This window comes from Galeopterus variegatus, unplaced genomic scaffold (genome assembly GCF_000696425.1).
Source record: "Galeopterus variegatus unplaced genomic scaffold, G_variegatus-3.0.2 Scaffold4066, whole genome shotgun sequence".
NCBI classification, from domain to species: domain Eukaryota; kingdom Metazoa; phylum Chordata; class Mammalia; order Dermoptera; family Cynocephalidae; genus Galeopterus; species Galeopterus variegatus.
In genome coordinates this window covers 1-16,836 of record NW_007730177.1, presented here as the reverse complement: position 1 = coordinate 16,836, position 16,836 = coordinate 1, and the positions used below count along the sequence as shown (strand labels likewise).

At 44.2% G+C, this 16,836-nt stretch overlaps 1 protein-coding gene across 1 annotated transcript; it reads right to left on the bottom strand.

The window, feature by feature from the left end:
* Window positions 1–414: 414 nt before the first annotated feature.
* ACP6 (acid phosphatase 6, lysophosphatidic) lies at window positions 415–15,894 on the bottom strand (the record flags this gene model as incomplete). The annotated part of the gene is made up of 9 exons (XM_008586648.1): window positions 415–614; window positions 1,287–1,452; window positions 3,042–3,137; window positions 5,269–5,369; window positions 6,496–6,628; window positions 7,445–7,532; window positions 15,093–15,172; window positions 15,517–15,647; window positions 15,766–15,894. Coding segments are annotated over 9 exons (1,068 nt in total), but the record flags the coding sequence as incomplete, so codon positions are not given.
* Window positions 15,895–16,836: the final 942 nt, after the last annotated feature.

The window sequence follows — 16,836 nt, the reverse complement described above, 5'->3', positions numbered from 1 at the left end:
GGCACAAGAAGCAAAGCCCAAACTGGGCATGCACCTATGTCTCAACCAGGAAGAATAGAATGGACCACCTCCAGAGGCACAGAAGAATGATGCTGACCTGCACTCTTTGCCATATAAAGGACCCTGAACAGCTCCCTTTGAGAAGCTAGTTTCCCTATAGCTATCTCCCTTATGCATAAGCTCTCTTCTCTTTAAATAAAGCATTTCTTGCTTTACTGCTGGGTGCATTGTTCATTTCTATGACTTTGAGACCCAAGAACCTGGTCTGTTAACACCTTTGGTCTCAACATTATAACATTTTTCTTTTCAGGAAGAGACCTTAATATACCTACAGGAAGGAAATACCCTTCCTTACCTTATGTTAAAATACATTAACTCTTGCTTCCCCCTCTCCCCAAACACACAAAGCTGGAGTCACTGGGTAAAGGCATTTTATTTAAAAATTAACACATCCTGATTGTATAAATCAGTCACTCTCCACTTCCAAGTTCCATCGCCTGTGTTTGGGAGCAGAGTGTGTGGTATTTTTCTGGGCTTAAGGTGTAAACTGACATGGTATTCAAGAACTTTTCCAGCGGACAGAGCACATCAGGGCAACCTCTTGGTACTTGCACCTGCAGAAGAGATGTCACTCAGCAGATCCACTGAGGATCCCATTTTTCTGTTTTCAGCTAAGCCCAGAGGTCTGAGAGGCTCTGACCCAAGTGGTATGTGCATGCATACATATAACAGCCAGGAAGGCCCCACTACCCTGTCAGCTTCCAGAGTAAAAGCACTTCCCTTCTTGTAAATGGCATTCAAGAAATGTTTATTGAATTGACAGAGTCAAGTCATATCCCTGAACTTGCAGAGCTAAAGGTCTCATCCCTGGGGACTGCCCTAGCCTCTGCCCTGGATATCAACACTGACAAAGCAGCCAAGACATCAATGGTGTGACAGCACACATCACCTCCCAAAGACTCCACTGTTAATTTTCAAATTAGGCTTCACAATCAGGATGTTACATCCTGGCAAAGACTCTCCAGAGAAGAGAAGGAAGGTGGCCCTGTTTCTAGAAGGAGTCTGTAAAAGAACTGGGATAAGGCCCAAGTCCTATCCTACCACCATATGTCAAGTTTTGCCCTAGCCACAGGCCACAGCCATAAGTCACCCTATGGGATTCAGAGAGCTGACTGTACCAAGAGATTCCACTGCACCTGAGGAATGGGGACCTGGTTCTAAACTGGGGGGGTGGGGTTGGGGGAAGGATGCCTAGCCACCACCCAATCCCACTTCAGAGGTCTTACCTCCCCATGGTAATAGAGTTGCACAAACCACTCCTTGGATTCCTGGTGCTGGTAGAGTTCCATGGTCAGGTCAACAGCAAATGGGGGCCATTTGTGGTCAAAAATCCCCAAAGTCATTAATAGAGGCATCAAGGTCACATCATGAGCTGCATAGAGGTATAGCTTTCTGTAGGAGGAAACAGTGCTCCACAATTTTTTAGCTCAGTACTTTGGAGGCCAGAACACTGCCGGCCTCCTTTGAGTAAGCAAACACTTGCCTCAGAAACACTTGCCTAGAAATCACCTGAGCCTGGTATAAAACTCCTCTGAAGGAAATGATGATGAGAACCCTTATTCCTACTGCTCATGTTTTCATGAGGAGGGTCCCCACTGGAGTAATTCTCCTTGCTTCTCCTTCCCACCCACTAACTCACTATTCCCCTGGTGAGTTTCACAAAAGAAACTGAGCATGTGTAGCTTAGGCCCTACCTCTCTTCTTCTTTGGGCCCTGCTACGCTACAGCAAATGCTCTTCCTACTTTCAGCCATGGCATGAGTTTAGCAGGGCAAGCTCTGCTCCTTGTTGGGGAAGCTTGTAATTTGGGAGGATTAAGCTCATTTCAAAGGAATACTAATAAGCTCATTTGGCCTTCAACACATTCTCTAGATGGCTTTTATCAGTAATAAAGGTGCTATTTCAATCTACATCTGCCGGATGCCAGTATCTGTCTCTTGGAAAGGATGAAGGATTTTCTTTATTGACCTCCATCCTAGAAGACTAGCACTGGATCCTATAGTCTTCTACAGATACAAGGCAGAAGGTGGAAAGATGGCAAAAGCCAGCTGTTATTGCAGATACTGTGAAGGACAGGAAAGGGCATTCACATGATTTGCTATTATAAATCTTGGCCCAAAGTTACTGAATGTTCCTGTTTCAACTCACCATCCCCTACACCTCCCACACTCATAATTTTCTAGCTATGTGTAATCTCTCTCTCTCTCTCAAGAAGGTAACCTACAACAGTGCTTCTCCAACATTTGGGAGAATACAAATCACCTGGGGATCTTGTTAAAATGCAGATTCTGATTCAAAAGGTCAAGGCTGGGGCCTGAAAATCTGACAAGTTCCCAGGTGATGGTGAAGCTATTTGTCTGCAGACCACACTTTGTTTAACAACTGCCTAGGACACATAACATTCCAAATCTGTGGTCCCAATCTGGGGTTCCAGGCTCTACAAAAGTGGCAACGGAGGGTCATGATCCACACTTTGTTTAACAACTGCCTAGGACACATAACATTCCAAATCTGTGGTCCCAATCTGGAGTTCCAGGCTCTACAAAAGTGGCAACGGAGGGTCATGATCCACTTCCAACATTTCAAAATGCATTACAGATAATCATACCTTCTGAATACTCAGTAAGGGTGTTCAAATTAAACAATCTATTAAACAATTATCTTCACTTTGGACTACTATAGCAAATTAGTATGATATCATAATTGGCTACTCTGACACATGCTCAGTTAGTAAAAAAAAAAGGAAAAATAAATTTAGGTTCTTTTTTTCTAAAATAAAAATTTCAAAACATGGTAGGAGGGTTGCAGCAGGAAAAAAGGTAAAAACATTGTGAACCTCTTAAATATCTATCTTCAGTCAGATATTTGCTACTTGCTGTCACTGACAGCCTGGTTCTTGCCCCACTAAGATTTGAGTTCCCTCCTGCAGCCAGAGGCCCCGCTGCCTTCAGCTGCACTGAGCAGAGTTCCTGTACCAGGTACCTGATCTTGCCAGGTGGAGTGGCAGGGTCCACAGCTTTCAGCAAGTTGCTCTCCAGGATGTGGAGGAAGGGGCCTACTGCCATCTGAAGACTTTCCCTGTGAAAGTAAACAACATTTAAGCACCCAGCAGGCACACGGTACTCAGGGCAACTGGTTCTGTCCCCTAGGCCCTCATGAGCCCAATCAGACAGAGCTGAGAAAAAGACAAAGTTATGCATGAGGGATAGCAATGGGCGGGAAGGAGAAAAATGGTGCTGGGTCAAGTTTGAGGGCTCTCTGTGAATGAAGACTTCCAACAACAAAAGCATCGGGATACAGACCTGCTATAAACACAACTGAGATAGGAAGGACTGGGGCAGTAGGGAGTGGTAACCAGGTTAAGTTATCAAGAACTAAGCCCTGAGGAATAAAAGAACAAAGCTGGAAAGACAGGGGGTAATGATTTTCAGGAATTCCAAAAGGCCCTTAGAAAAGCAATCAGAAAGAATGACAACATCCTGAACTGTGTTTCCTATGTGCTAGGCTTCCTTCTTTTGGAGTTTAAACCATAAGGACATTATTTATTTGACTTAACGAGAAGTTCAGCAGGAGTACTCCCAGGGTGGGCTCTGTGGTTCCACCACTTTCATTTTCAGGCTGTTGCCTCATGATCACAAGGTAGCTACTGCAGCTCAAAGAGCATCCTCACAGTGGTGACAAGAGCAGGAAGATGGGGCTGGCAAGTAGCAAAAAGGCTTTGTTTTTGCGCCTCTCACTATTTATCAAAGAGAAAAAAAACCTGCCTATTCTTGAATTCCTGACCCAATCACTGACAAAAGGGAACAAGGTTGCCGGGATTGGTTAAGACCAAATCTTATTCATGGTGACTATGTGAATTGCCACCTTTATAAATCAAGGAATGCTAGAGCAATGGATGAAGAGGAAGCAATCTACATGGTACGAGACATATACTTTCCAAAAGAATGGGCACAAGCCAAGCCGAATTGGATGGCATCGTGCGCTTGCAACCACTTGTCCTTAAAGAAAAAGTTTTATGAAACCACAGCTAATTGGAATGGAAAGGACAAGGATTGAGTTCTGTTTAAAATCCTTTACACCAGGAAAAAGCAAACTATGGTGTGGGCCAAATCTGACCCGCCTACCTGTTTTTATGAAGAGTTATTAGAACACAGCCATGCTCATTTATTTGCATATTGTCTATGCTGCTTCATGTTACAAGGGCAGAGATGAATAGTTGCAACAGAGAGTGCATGGCCCGCAAAGCCTGAAATGTTTACTAAATATGTGTGTGTTGGCGAAGGGGAGGGCATTGAGTGACAATTTACGTCTGAAGCCACTTCATGAACAGAAAAGGGAAGTTGGCAAGTCCTAGGGAGGGGCAGCAAGCTGAGTGGCTTGGCTGGAGCCTTCTGGACGCCCTAGGCTAGTGCACAAGAGGACACGCTGACTCTGAGTGGGAGGAATGCAATCAGGGGCTCTTATTCTTAAACAGACTGTGCAAATTCTTGAAATGTTAGATGCTTCGCTCCTCCCTCTCCCAGGACTATTCCTCTACTACCCATCTCTCCCCTCTACCAAGTTACCTATTCTGAGTGCAAGCTGAATGGTCTTAAATCAATAAGAAAAAGGTGTCTTCTGAAATTTGGTAAGAGAGAAACTCTCCATTCTGGTAGTCAGCAAACAGAACCCTAAGTACCAGTAACATAGAGAAAACACAAGATTGGTAGCCAGAGGATCTGGGTCCAAGTCCTGGCTCTGTCACTTACTAGCTGAGCCTAGGCAAGGTAGCCAACATTTCTCAGCCCTAGTTTCTTTATTTATAATGCCAGAGATAATGACACCTACCTCATAGCGAGAACATGAAAATGATTTGTAAATTATAACGTGATGAATAAAGTAAGAAATAATTATTCTTCCTTAAGCTCCCCCCACCCAAATCCTTTGAACTTAAAGCAAAAGGAAAAAGTGAGTAATTAGATAAAGTCAGTTGGGTGGTGGCTCCTGGTTCTGTATAACGGAATGGAAGCATTAGGTCACCAGACCCAGCTCCAGAAGTATAAGAACCCAGGGACTGCTGGTAGGCTAGCAGAATGAGATGGTTTCAGCCTCTCCACACAAAGAGACACTAGCTGGCAGGTGTAAGTAGGCCTGATGAACCCCTCTTTCCCGTATAGTCGAAGGTCTGACCAAGCGTGACTTTATGCAAGCAGCTAAAGAGGCCCCTCACCTGTCTTCTCTTTGCAGGATGTACAAGGCTGTGTCCACAGCTCTCTGTTCAACCAACTGTGCAAATTTCTTTAGCATGGGGCAGCTCAGAAGGCTGTGTACCTGAAAGGGCCATGGGTACAGTTTTAGAAAGAAAACGCCTCTCATTTACTGAGCCTGGCAGCTGACCAGCTTCCATAGAGCCTGCAGGGGCCTGTCTTCTCCTGGGGAGGGCTTTAACAGCTCAAGAAGCTATGTCCCTGAGGCCCTTCTGAAGTTATTTCTACAGATATAAAGGCCTACAAAAAAAACCTGTTTTTCCTCCCTTTCTGATGGCTCCTACCCACTCCAAAATTTAAAAAAAAAAAAAAATTGTATTTTTTTAAACTTAAAAAAAAAGATGAATAAAATACAAGGCAAGGAATTCATAAATTTTTACTTTGCCCTTTTTTTCCTCAAAATGATTTCTAAAAAGTATGCCATTCAAATACATTATGTGAACTCCTTATAGCCTTGAACCTATTTTACAATAAGCACAAGGTACATTTCTGCCTTCAGGGTACACTGTCATTTTCACAAGAGAAGAAAGGAGGATCCTATACTCTCTTTGGATGTCCAACTTTTAAATCTAGAGAAAAATTGTCCATTATTTAGTCTTCTTTATGTGATAAATAGTTATCACATAAAAAGAAGATTCTATGGCTAAGTAAGTTTGAGGAAAACAGACTTAAAGATTAACCAACTTTCTTTACTACATGCATCTCAGATTTTTTAATATGCTGATCTGCATATAGACTCTCCAAAGAGTGACACAATAAATAAGAATTCCAACATTTTTAGACCCTAAAAGATGCTAAATGTGAAATTTGCATGTAACAATTTAGAAACCCTCCCTACCCATAACCCTTCCCTACCCATCACCCACCACACCCCGCCCTTCCAAACACACACGCTCACGTCTCAGGTATTCTGGGGAACATGCTTCAAGAAACTCTGATCTAGAGTTAAGTGTCTGTGTTCCTAACTAAGTGAGGAGTCCTCCTCGATTGTTGTTCCCTGTCCCTCCTTGATTGCTCCCTATCCCTCAGTCCCCACATCCATTCCATCTGCAAGTCCTATCACAGCTGCCTCCAAACCAGGAGGCCTTCACCCACTTCTCTCCATCCAGTTTTCACTCAGGAGCCAGCCCATCCAGGTGCCTACTACAGGCTCCCCCAACCCCAGAGCCTGGGGAAGACAGTCAACCCACCTGCTCAGCAGCCACATTGTCCAGGAGGACAAGGAAGTCCACTCCATCACTACCGTCAATGCCCATCCCTTCCTTCACCTTTTTCAAGTCCTCTGAGATTCCTGGCTGCAAAGAGGCAGCCTGCCTCCGGCCTCTGTCAAAAAATAAAAGGTAATCTTTATACTGTGTAGTGATTAACAGTTTATAAAATGTGCTTCATTCAACATTTGGGATCTCATTTAATCCTCACCACAGCCCACTGGGCTGTATTATTGCCATTTTACAGATGAGTAAACTAAGGCTCCAAGAGGTCAAATGACTTGTAAAACTAAGTTAGCAAGTACCAGGGCCAGAATAAAAGGCTGGATTTTCCAAATCCTTCCCTAGCATTTATTTCTATTATACCAAAAACTATGCAAGAATGGCCCAGGTCTGTCTGAAAACAGTATTCTCTTTCTTCTATGGAATATATACTATATAGTCTTAACATAACCCAGAAACACCAGAAAACTAAAATGTCTTCAGCCCAAACCAATCTATCCTATGTGGCAGCATGTTGGTAAGAGAAGGAAAGTCTGTGTCTTCTGCTTGCATACCTGGATTTGCAGGTCTATGACTGGCTCAATTATCTTTTATTTAACCTGTTGGTTGCCTCATCTGCCGCACCTGAGAGCCCAGAGTTGTTGGGAGGATGATGCTTTGTAAACAGCAAAGCCACACTCATGGCTATATATGTCATCTCACCAGCCCAGCATGTGGCTTTTCCAGGGCTTCCTGTACCTTCACTATGAGCAAGAGCTTCTTCACTTCCTGGGCAGCTGATGTCAGACATGAGTGTAACTCAATCCCTCCCATGCCTTATCCAGCAGCGGGTTAAGCCTGGGAAGACCCTCAGTACAGGCAGAGTCCTGCCAGCAAAGATGGTAAAAGGCTGTCCACCACCAGTGAGCGAGATTTCAAGGGCAGTTACCTGACTCTCTGCCTCAAGCTCCAGCAGTTTTGGTAGTTGGGGTACAAGACTTCAGAGCTTGCCTCATCAGTGTGGATGATGATGGGCCCTGGAAGGAAGTGGGAAGCACAGGCAGGGAGAGGTTTGAGCTTGTTCTCCCCAGCATTTCCACCCCCTCTTCTTCTCTTTGTCCACAGACACTGATGGAGCTGTTCCAAGAGGCAGATCATCAAGGTTATTCCTTAAGAATAGTGAATGCCTTCAACATGCCCTGGCCCTACCAATAGGAGCTTTCTCATGGTCTGAGCAATGGAGAAAGCAGGTCGTAGCCTTGTTCCGTCTAGCACAAGCCCTCCCATTGGGCCACAAATAAACTAGAGCAGGTACAGAACTAGATCAGACTGGTACTTCTCTGACCCCTTTCCAAAAAATCCCTGCTTCAAAGCACTATCAGCACTTGGGCATTCTAATGAAGAATGGGCCACCCCTGACTTTATCAGAACTAAATTACTCTCTTACTTCCCGAAGTTCAATACTATAGGCAAATATGGTGACTTACCACATGACAAACGGAGAAAGATGGTCACAAGGCCATAAATCCTCTGAGACCCCATAGCCTCGCCCAAAATAAAGCCAGGCTTCTAGATGAATTGGTGTCAACCAAAGATTAGACTACAAATAATGATTCTTATGTACCTCGCAACAGCTCGCTGCCACTCAGAGCTCACAAGTATTCACATCCACTCCTATCAATGAAGAACAAAAGGTGTTCTAACACCTTCCCCCGATTTGCTCTGTGCCACAGATGGCAAGTGCCTTTGGCAGGTTCTCTTTACACACAGCTCAAGCCTGATGGCAAAAGAAACAGCTCCCTTCAGCCAAAATTTAGAGTTCCCTGAGGTTAATCCATGGAGTGATTAGGTAAATCTAAGTCCCAAAGAGCCATTTATTCCCAAACAAATTATTGATAGTCAGAACCCCAGGACTTTGAAAGTAGCCTATGGTAACTTTACTAGAATATCAGAATTCAAACATACTTCACTGGTCTGGACAGAAGAAGGAAACCAGACTGAAAGTCATAATAGTTTAATTCTGAATCTGCAATTAACCAGCAGGGTCACCTTGAGAAATCACTTCCCTTCTCTGGGGCTCATCTGTGTATCAAAGGGGTAAGACTATGTCAGCAATTTTCAATTGCTTCTAAAGCAGTGGAAGGTTTTTCTCTCTCCTCCCCTCTACTATTATGCAAAGCAGTAAAAGAAAAGGTGCTGATGGCTACAAGGTGGGGGTCCAAAGCACAGTCCACTTGCACGTCCCATGCCCTCCTTTCCTGAAGTTCCCAAGACCCCTCTGAAGAATCCTGGGCTTCTGTAGGACATGTGAAAAGAATAAACCAAATGATCAGAAGTCCTCTCTAGATATACATGTCCTCTGAGCAGCGGTTGAGCATAAAGGTGAAGAGTATGGATTCCGAACCCAGACTGCCAGAGTTTGAATCCCAGCTCCACCATTTACCAGCTTTGTGTCCCTGGGCAAGTCAATTAGCCTCTGTGTCTCAGTTCTCTCATATGTAAAAGGAGATGATGGTACCTAACTCACAGAGTTATTACAAGAATTAAACAAGTTAATATATGTAAAGTTCTTAGAATAATGTTTGGTGATACTAAGTCCTTTAAGTGTTAGAATAACAATAACTATGATTTAAACCTCTCACATAACACTAATAACACTACAAACCTCTAATATTTCCATTTGGAGTCTGACATTGGTGTCTGGATATAGGACCTACAGTTTACTATAAATAAGGCACACTTGAGTAGATACTCAAATATATGTTGAATGAATGGCTGACTAAATGGGGCAGACCAAAACTCTCCAGTTTCCCCCACAGCCTGATTCTCTGTAGCTTACACATAACCCTCTGGACTTCTCTAGGATTTTACTCCTAAAGCAATAACCCAAAGTTGTACCACTTCCATCACTGGTAGCACCTTCTGGGGTTCTCTGGGTCTATTCAAGTCCCTTGATACTAGGAAAGGCATGGAAGTAGCTGCAAAAGAAGTCAAATTGGAGTCCCAATACCTCTGAGTCCAGTGCAGGGAGCTGCTACCCAGACAGCCACACCAGAGACAGGTGATAATACTGCTTCCTTCTCTGCTGGAAACCTGGGTCATCCTCAGTCTGAGACCTACTTGTAGTAAGGTTGGTGCCAAAAGCATTTTTCCTCAGTCACACTTTTGGTGTTTCTGAGAAGAGGACATTTGCCTTTTAGAAGCTGAGCAAGTGAAAAGATTTCATAAGATCAGGCATTGTGGATTATTCTTAAGCTCAAGAGCTCCCAAGAAGTAAGGGACAGCCCATCCTGTTTGCTTTATGTTACCTAAACATGCATTGTTTGTGTTCAGCTGCCAACTCAGCCAGAATTGGTAGCAGCACCCAGTCCAACTGGGGATAAGGTCAGCCTCATCTGGCCTGAAGGTTCTATTATTCAAAAAAATTTTTTTAAAGTTTGATAAAACATGCATTGTTTGTGTTCAGCTGCCAACTCAGCCAGAATTGGTAGCAGCACCCAGTCCAGCTGGGGGTAAGGTCAGCCTCATCTGGCCTGAAGGTTCTATTATTCAAAAATTTTTTTTTAAAGTTTGATGCCAGCTCCTCTTCCCAACCTACTATGTCTCTCTCAATGCTATCACAATTCTCCTAGGCCCCAAAACTCAAACCTCTGACTCCCTGCTGCTCCACCATCCCCACACCAAACCCTATTGTTATACGGCTAGGAAACAAGTCATCCCTAATGATCCTTCCATTATCTTACTGTCAGAATATAAACCTTATCACCCCCTCCCTTCCACACCAACACCATACATACGTAACCACTCACTAATTTATCCTTTTAAAAAATTATTATTACTTGGGCCGGCCTGTGGCTCACTCGGGAGAGTGCGGTGCTGATAACACCAAGGCCCCGGGTTCGGATCCCACATAGGGATGGCCGGTTCGCTCACTGGGTGAGCATGGTGCTGACAACACCAAGTCAAGGGTTAAGATCCCCTTACCGGTCATCTTTTTAAAAAAAAGAAAAAAATATTATTATTACAAATTTATTATTACCACTACAAATAAATAACAATAATAAATTATTACTAATTTATCCTTTTAAAAATTATTCATTTCGGGCCGGCCCAGTGGCGCACCGCGCTACTGCGCCGCTTGGGAAGCGCGGCGGCGCTCCCGTCGAGGGTTCGGATCCCACATACAGACCGGTTCCCGCTCACTGGCTGAGCGAGGCGCGGGGGCAGCACTGAGGGTTGCGATCCCATTGCCGGTCCCGGTCCGGTACGGGGGCAACACTGAGGGTTGCGGACCGTTGCCGGACACGGAAAAAGACAAAAAAAAAAAAAAATTATTCATTTCATTTAAAAATTTTTTTAATTTAATTTTTTTATTCTTTTATTTTTATCAGTTTGATGTGTGCCCATTGTTTTTATTTATTTTTTTAAAATATTTTTTTATTGAATCGTAATTGATTATATTATACATATTTTGGGAGTTCAACATTGACCAAGTTGATCAAATCAATATTATGAGCATATATATTATTACAAATCATACTTATTCTTTATGCCCCTTGTCCAATCTCTCCCCATCCTCCTCTCCTTCCTCCCTCCCACTTCCAATATCCCTAGATTTCTTCTTTCATTCTGAAAGAGTAACAGTTACTCTGTTGATTTGTTGCCTAGATGGTCTGTCCAATGCTGAGAGGTGTGATCAGATCCCCCACTATTATCATACAGCAGCTGCTTCTTCTGTCACTCTGGCATGGGCTTTGTGGAGAGAGATGTCCTCTTCTTTTCTTTGGTCTCTGCTGGTGACTCTCTTGGTGTCAGTGCACTTGAGTGGATGGTGGACCATCTGCATGGTGTTGTGGAGTCTAGCCGCTTTTGCAGCAGCATGGCTATGGTGGTAACTGTCGTGGGCCACCCATATGGAAGTGGTGTTTTTGGCGTGCTCCTTGCCTGGTTGTGGGAGGAGGGGTCAGTCCCCGACTCCATATGTTTTTACATTCTAAGTTGTTGCAGAGCAATTGGATGGGGAAAGAGGAAGGAAATAGGGTGGGAGAAGGAGGAGGGGGTTACATGGTTGAGGCCCATGGCACCCCCATCATTCTTGCAGAGGAGACCAGGGGGCTTCCAGTGGTGGCTTGGTCATTGCTGGGCTAAATGCAGATGTCAGGGGGGTGTGGCTAAAGCCCTCAGCCCCCCACCTCCCTGGCTCAGGAGACCAGGGGGCTTCCAGCAGTGGTTCAGTGGTTGTCACTGGGCTGGTTGCAGATGTCAGGAGAGTGTGGCTGAAGCTCTTGGCCCCCCACTGCCCTGGCTCAGGAGCCCGGGCTGCTTCCTGGGGCAGTTCAGTCATCATCGCTGGGCTGGTTGTGGGTGTTGGGGGAGTGTGGCCGAGGCCCAAGGTACCCCACTGTCCTGGCTCAGGAGCCCAGGATGGTTCCTCTGGAGCTCGGCAGTCATTGCTGGGCTGGTTGTGGGTATTGGGGGGCATGGCTGAGACCCCTGGCCCTCCCTCCTCCCTGGTTTGGGGGCCCAGGAGGCTTCTGGTCCTTCTAAGTTTTATAGGTGTTCTTTGGTGATGTGGGACCTTTACTAGTTAATATCAAAGTGTTCTTTGGTGATGTGGGACCGTTACTAGTTAATATCAATATTTGTCTCTGGTCTGTGGGTATTTTGTTTTTTCTTTCAGTACTATGTTAGATTAGTTGCAGTTCCCACCACTTAAACTCTGCACTGGAACTAATTTGCTGTCCTTTCGTTACTTTAAAAATGGGGGAACTTCCTGTGGGGACCAGCACTTGAGCCCCACAGTTGAGCTAAATTGCTGCTTTGCTGCTGATTGTCTGGGGAAGCCTTTTTGTGCAGCTCGGGTTTTAATGGTTGACTTTGTAGGTACTTCCGGGTCTCATGAAATCTGGTACACCCAGGTTGTGTGTAAACTCTGGTCTGTACATAAGTCTTTTCAGCAAACTGCTCCCCCTGCAGTTCTATATTCCTGACCAGGCTCCACAGAGTGGTCCTGTGCTGATTTGGAGGCAGATCATCTGTCCATGCTGTGCCCCAACATTGCTCTGGTGGGCCCATCTCCCCCACTGCCCACACTCCAAATGCTTCCCATGGGACGGGCCATGCGCCGGTCCCTTGCAATGACTTACCTGCCTCTGAGTGGCTCCTTTTTTCTGTTGCTATGGCTCTTCACTCCTATTTGGGTCCACAAGAACCAAGGCCCTCATCTCCCCTGCTGCCTCCAAGCAACTTCATCCAAATGGTACAGCTGTGGCTTTTGCCCGCTCTTGCTCCATGCACTCACCAGCTCCAGCTTTGAAGCAGCTGGGATTTGAAATGGTGGTAGTGTTCCTTTCTTTCTCTCATCATGGCTTCTCCTGCCTTCATGAATTCCATAGGTCTCTCCTCCCCTTACCCTGAGCTCTAGAGGTGGCTCTAACCTGGCTGTAGTTGCTTTTTAATAGTTGTAACTTGGCTGATTTGTGGGAGAGAGTGACACTGGTGACTGTCTATTCCACCATCTTGATCAGAAGCCCTTAATTTTATTTTTAATTGACAAATAATAATTGTGTATATTATATATTTATGGGGTACCATGTGATATTTTAGTATATGTTTACATTGTGGAATGTAAAAAAAATCAAACTAACAAATCCATCACCTCACGATTTGAAATGGTGGTAGTGTTCCTTTCTTTCTCTCATCATGGCTTCTCCTGCCTTCATGAACTCCATAGGTCTCTCCTCCCCTTACCCTGAGCTCTAGAGGTGGCTCTAACCTGGCCGTAGTTGCTTTTTAATAGTTGTAACTTGGCTGATTTGTGGGAGAGAGTGAAACTGGTGACTGTCTATTCCACCATCTTGATCAGAAGCCCTTAATTTTATTTTTAATTGACAAATAATAATTGTATATATTATATATTTATGGGGTACCATGTGATATTTTAGTATATGTTTACATTGTGGAATGTAAAAAAAATCAAACTAACAAATCCATCACCTCAAATACATGTTGAATATCCTTTATCCAAAATGCTTGGGACCAGATTTGCATTATACCAGTTGAGCATCCCAAATCCAAAAGTCCAAAATTCCAAAATGCTGGAATGAGCATTTCCTTTGAGTGTTATGTCAATGCTCAAAAATTTTTGGATTTTGGAGCATTTTGGATTTCAGATTTTCAGATTTAAGATGTTCAACCTGTACTTATCATTTTTATGTAGTGAAAACATTTAAACTCTACTCTTTTAGTAATATTTATAGAATCTAAAACAGTTGAACTCAGGGCTGGTCCGTGGCTCACGTGGGAGAATGTGGTGCTGATAATGCCAAGACCACAGGTTCAGAGCCCTATATAGGGATGGCTGGTTAGCTCACTTGGGAGAGCATGGCGCTGACAATACCAAGTCAAGGGTTAAGATCCCCTTACCAGTCATCTTTTTAAAAAAAGAAAAAAGAAAAAAGTTGAACTCACAGTAGAGAGTAGAATGGTGGTTATTAGAGTTGGGGGAGGTGTATAGATGAGGAAAGGGGAAATGTTGATCAAAGGGTACAAAGTTTCAATTAGAAAAAGTAAGCTTTAGTCATCTCTTGTACAGAATGGTGACTATAATAAATAATGCATTGTATATTTCAAAATCACCTAATCAGTCTTGCTAAGCCACTTTCATCATATCAATAGCTTTTTCCTAATGTTTCAAGGTAAGCATCTGGCCTTCAAGGACTTCTACAGCATGGCCCTGTACCCATCGGCACTGCCTCTCTCCCCTCATCCTCCCCAGACCCTGCCCACTCCGTCCTCTGTATCTNGAAATTTTGTTTCTATTTGAGATATTGCTGAAGAAGCTAAACAAAATAATAAGAAACTTTGCTTTATGGCACCATTTTAGTATTTTAATACTGGTGAGGTCATGATGATCTGAAGCTCAGACCGATGATTAAATGTAAATTTGAATCAATTACAAATGACAAAATGCAGCTTCATTTGATGGCCAAAAGCCCTCAATACAAGGGATCCATGAGGGAACATAATAATAATGCAGTCCTTGGTGGTGAAAAGAATGGGAACCAATGATCATAATAATTCACTGGCTGAATACGTCAAAACTCAAACTAGATAGACTTTCTCAACTAGAAGAGGCTGAAGAGAATGCTATTAATGCCATCTGGGTCTTGCTATGGATTATGACCAAGATCAGAGCGGTAAGAACAGTCTTGGGTCCCAGCTAAGTGTCTCCCTGCCCTTCTTCCTTTCACCTGAGCAAGAAGTGTCTCACCTAAGCAAGAAGCCCCCTGTTCTGTTCACAAGACCTGGTTAGGGCTGCCTTATACAGCTTATGTGGAAGCTTGAGAGGAGAAATCAGGAGCCAGAGGCACACCAGAGCAACTGATGCATTGCTGCTGATGTAAAGGTAGGGCTGGCGAGGGCAGCATAAGGCCAGACAGGAAAAGGACCCACTAGAATAGGTACACCATGGAAGTCACATGTGCAGGAGAAGAGAGATCAAGGGATCAGGCACCAAGAAAGAGAGAGGGGCTTTGGAAATGAGAACAAAGAGCTCCTCAGGGACAGGGGCTGACTTTTAGACCCCAAACACGAACCTTCTTTCTGACGTTGGAAAAGCCCAGCCAGCAAACAACGGGTAGACTCCAGATTCCGAAAAATGTTAGTGGAACGAACTCTGGAAAAAATTAAAAGGTAGAGAAACTCATAAAAGAAGCATTTAATTATACTCACTCTACCTTATTCCATCTGGCAGTCTTTCAAGACTACAAAAGGGGAGCTATGTGGCTAGGAAGAATACTCTTTGTGGGATGACTGCCCCCAGGGGACTCGAAGGCCAATGAATGTGACCTCCAGTGACCACCTGTTTACAGGATCTTGTGACGTAAGGGTAGCTGCATCATGACAAGCTGTCCCTCAAACTACCTTAGGTGAGAGTGAGAACCATCTGGGTGTCAGGACAGGTTTCCTCATGCTCAAGACCTTAAATTGGGTGCAACACCCCCTTTTCAAGTGACTCACAAGACCTCCTGTGGGTTGAATGTTGATGAAAGAAAGGGGATGTCCTCCACATAGTTCTTCCTCAGTCTCTCTCCCAGGGCAAACATCTGTTGCATGCCCACCTTGGTCAGCTGTCCAGCAAACATGCCCCCCTGAAGTGGGGAAGAAAGATAGAGAAGAATGAAAACATCTGACAGTCTGCTGAACTCAGCCCAGAGAAAACCATCCAAGCTTTGCAGTAGGCTCCCCAAAACAGGCAACATAGCTTACCTTCAGGGTGGTCTCATGGTACTGAGAGTCATGAGGAGAATGTGGCTTTGGGCCACCAGTTAGATTGGTGACTATATAATCCAATTCAGTTTGGGGTGGGACCTCTAATAGCTGGGGTTTCCACTCTACCTGTTGTGACCACAAAAAACAACATATTGTTTAAAAAGGTTCTTGAAACTTACAACATTAACATCCATCAGCACTGGGAACACATGGATGGAATCACTCCCCACACTAAGCCTGAAACCTACACCTGAAACCTACTCCTCGGAGGGAAGAAAAGAAACTAACTCTAGCTCCAATTAAGGGAAGAAAAGACTGTGATTTTTATTCCAGTTGTCCTTAGCCCAAGTCCTGTTGCTGCTATGCTAGTACTCACTGTTAAGGTGCTCTGGCACTAAGCCCACACTAAAACAAAGGGGAGAAGAAGCCAGAATGCCTGGTGTATAAATACTTGGGTGCTCTGGCACTAAGCCCACACTAAAACAAAGGGGAGAAGAAGCCAGAATGCCTGGTGTACAAATACTTGATGAAAATGAATAAATGAATGAATGAATGAATGAATGAATGAATGAAATATGATCTCAGTGATCATATGTTTGTAAGAATCTCTAAGGAATCAATCTGCAGGTTTCTGGCCCCCGCCCCCCAAATGACTCTACTAATTATCCCTTGTAACTACCGCGTTATTTCCTTTCCTTTCATCCAGTTTCTGAAATGGCATCTGCCATGTAAGAAGCCTTTGTTTCTTCATTATCTTTATTCCTTCAAATCTGGCTCCTGCCCCAACTGTATTGTAATGTCTTTCAAAACATCACAAGTGGCCACAGGTCTCACTGTGTCAACTGCCCATAAAATTCTTATACTCGTTGAGTCTGATGTGATTACCTCAATTTAAAAACAAGTCTTTTCTTCTAATCGCATATACCAGCTCCTCTTCCCAACCTACTATGTCTCTCTCAATGCTATCACAATTCTCCTAGGCCCCAAAACTCAAACCTCTGACTCCCTGCTGCTCCACCATCCCCACACCAAACCCTATTGTTATACGGCTAGGAAACAAGTCATCCC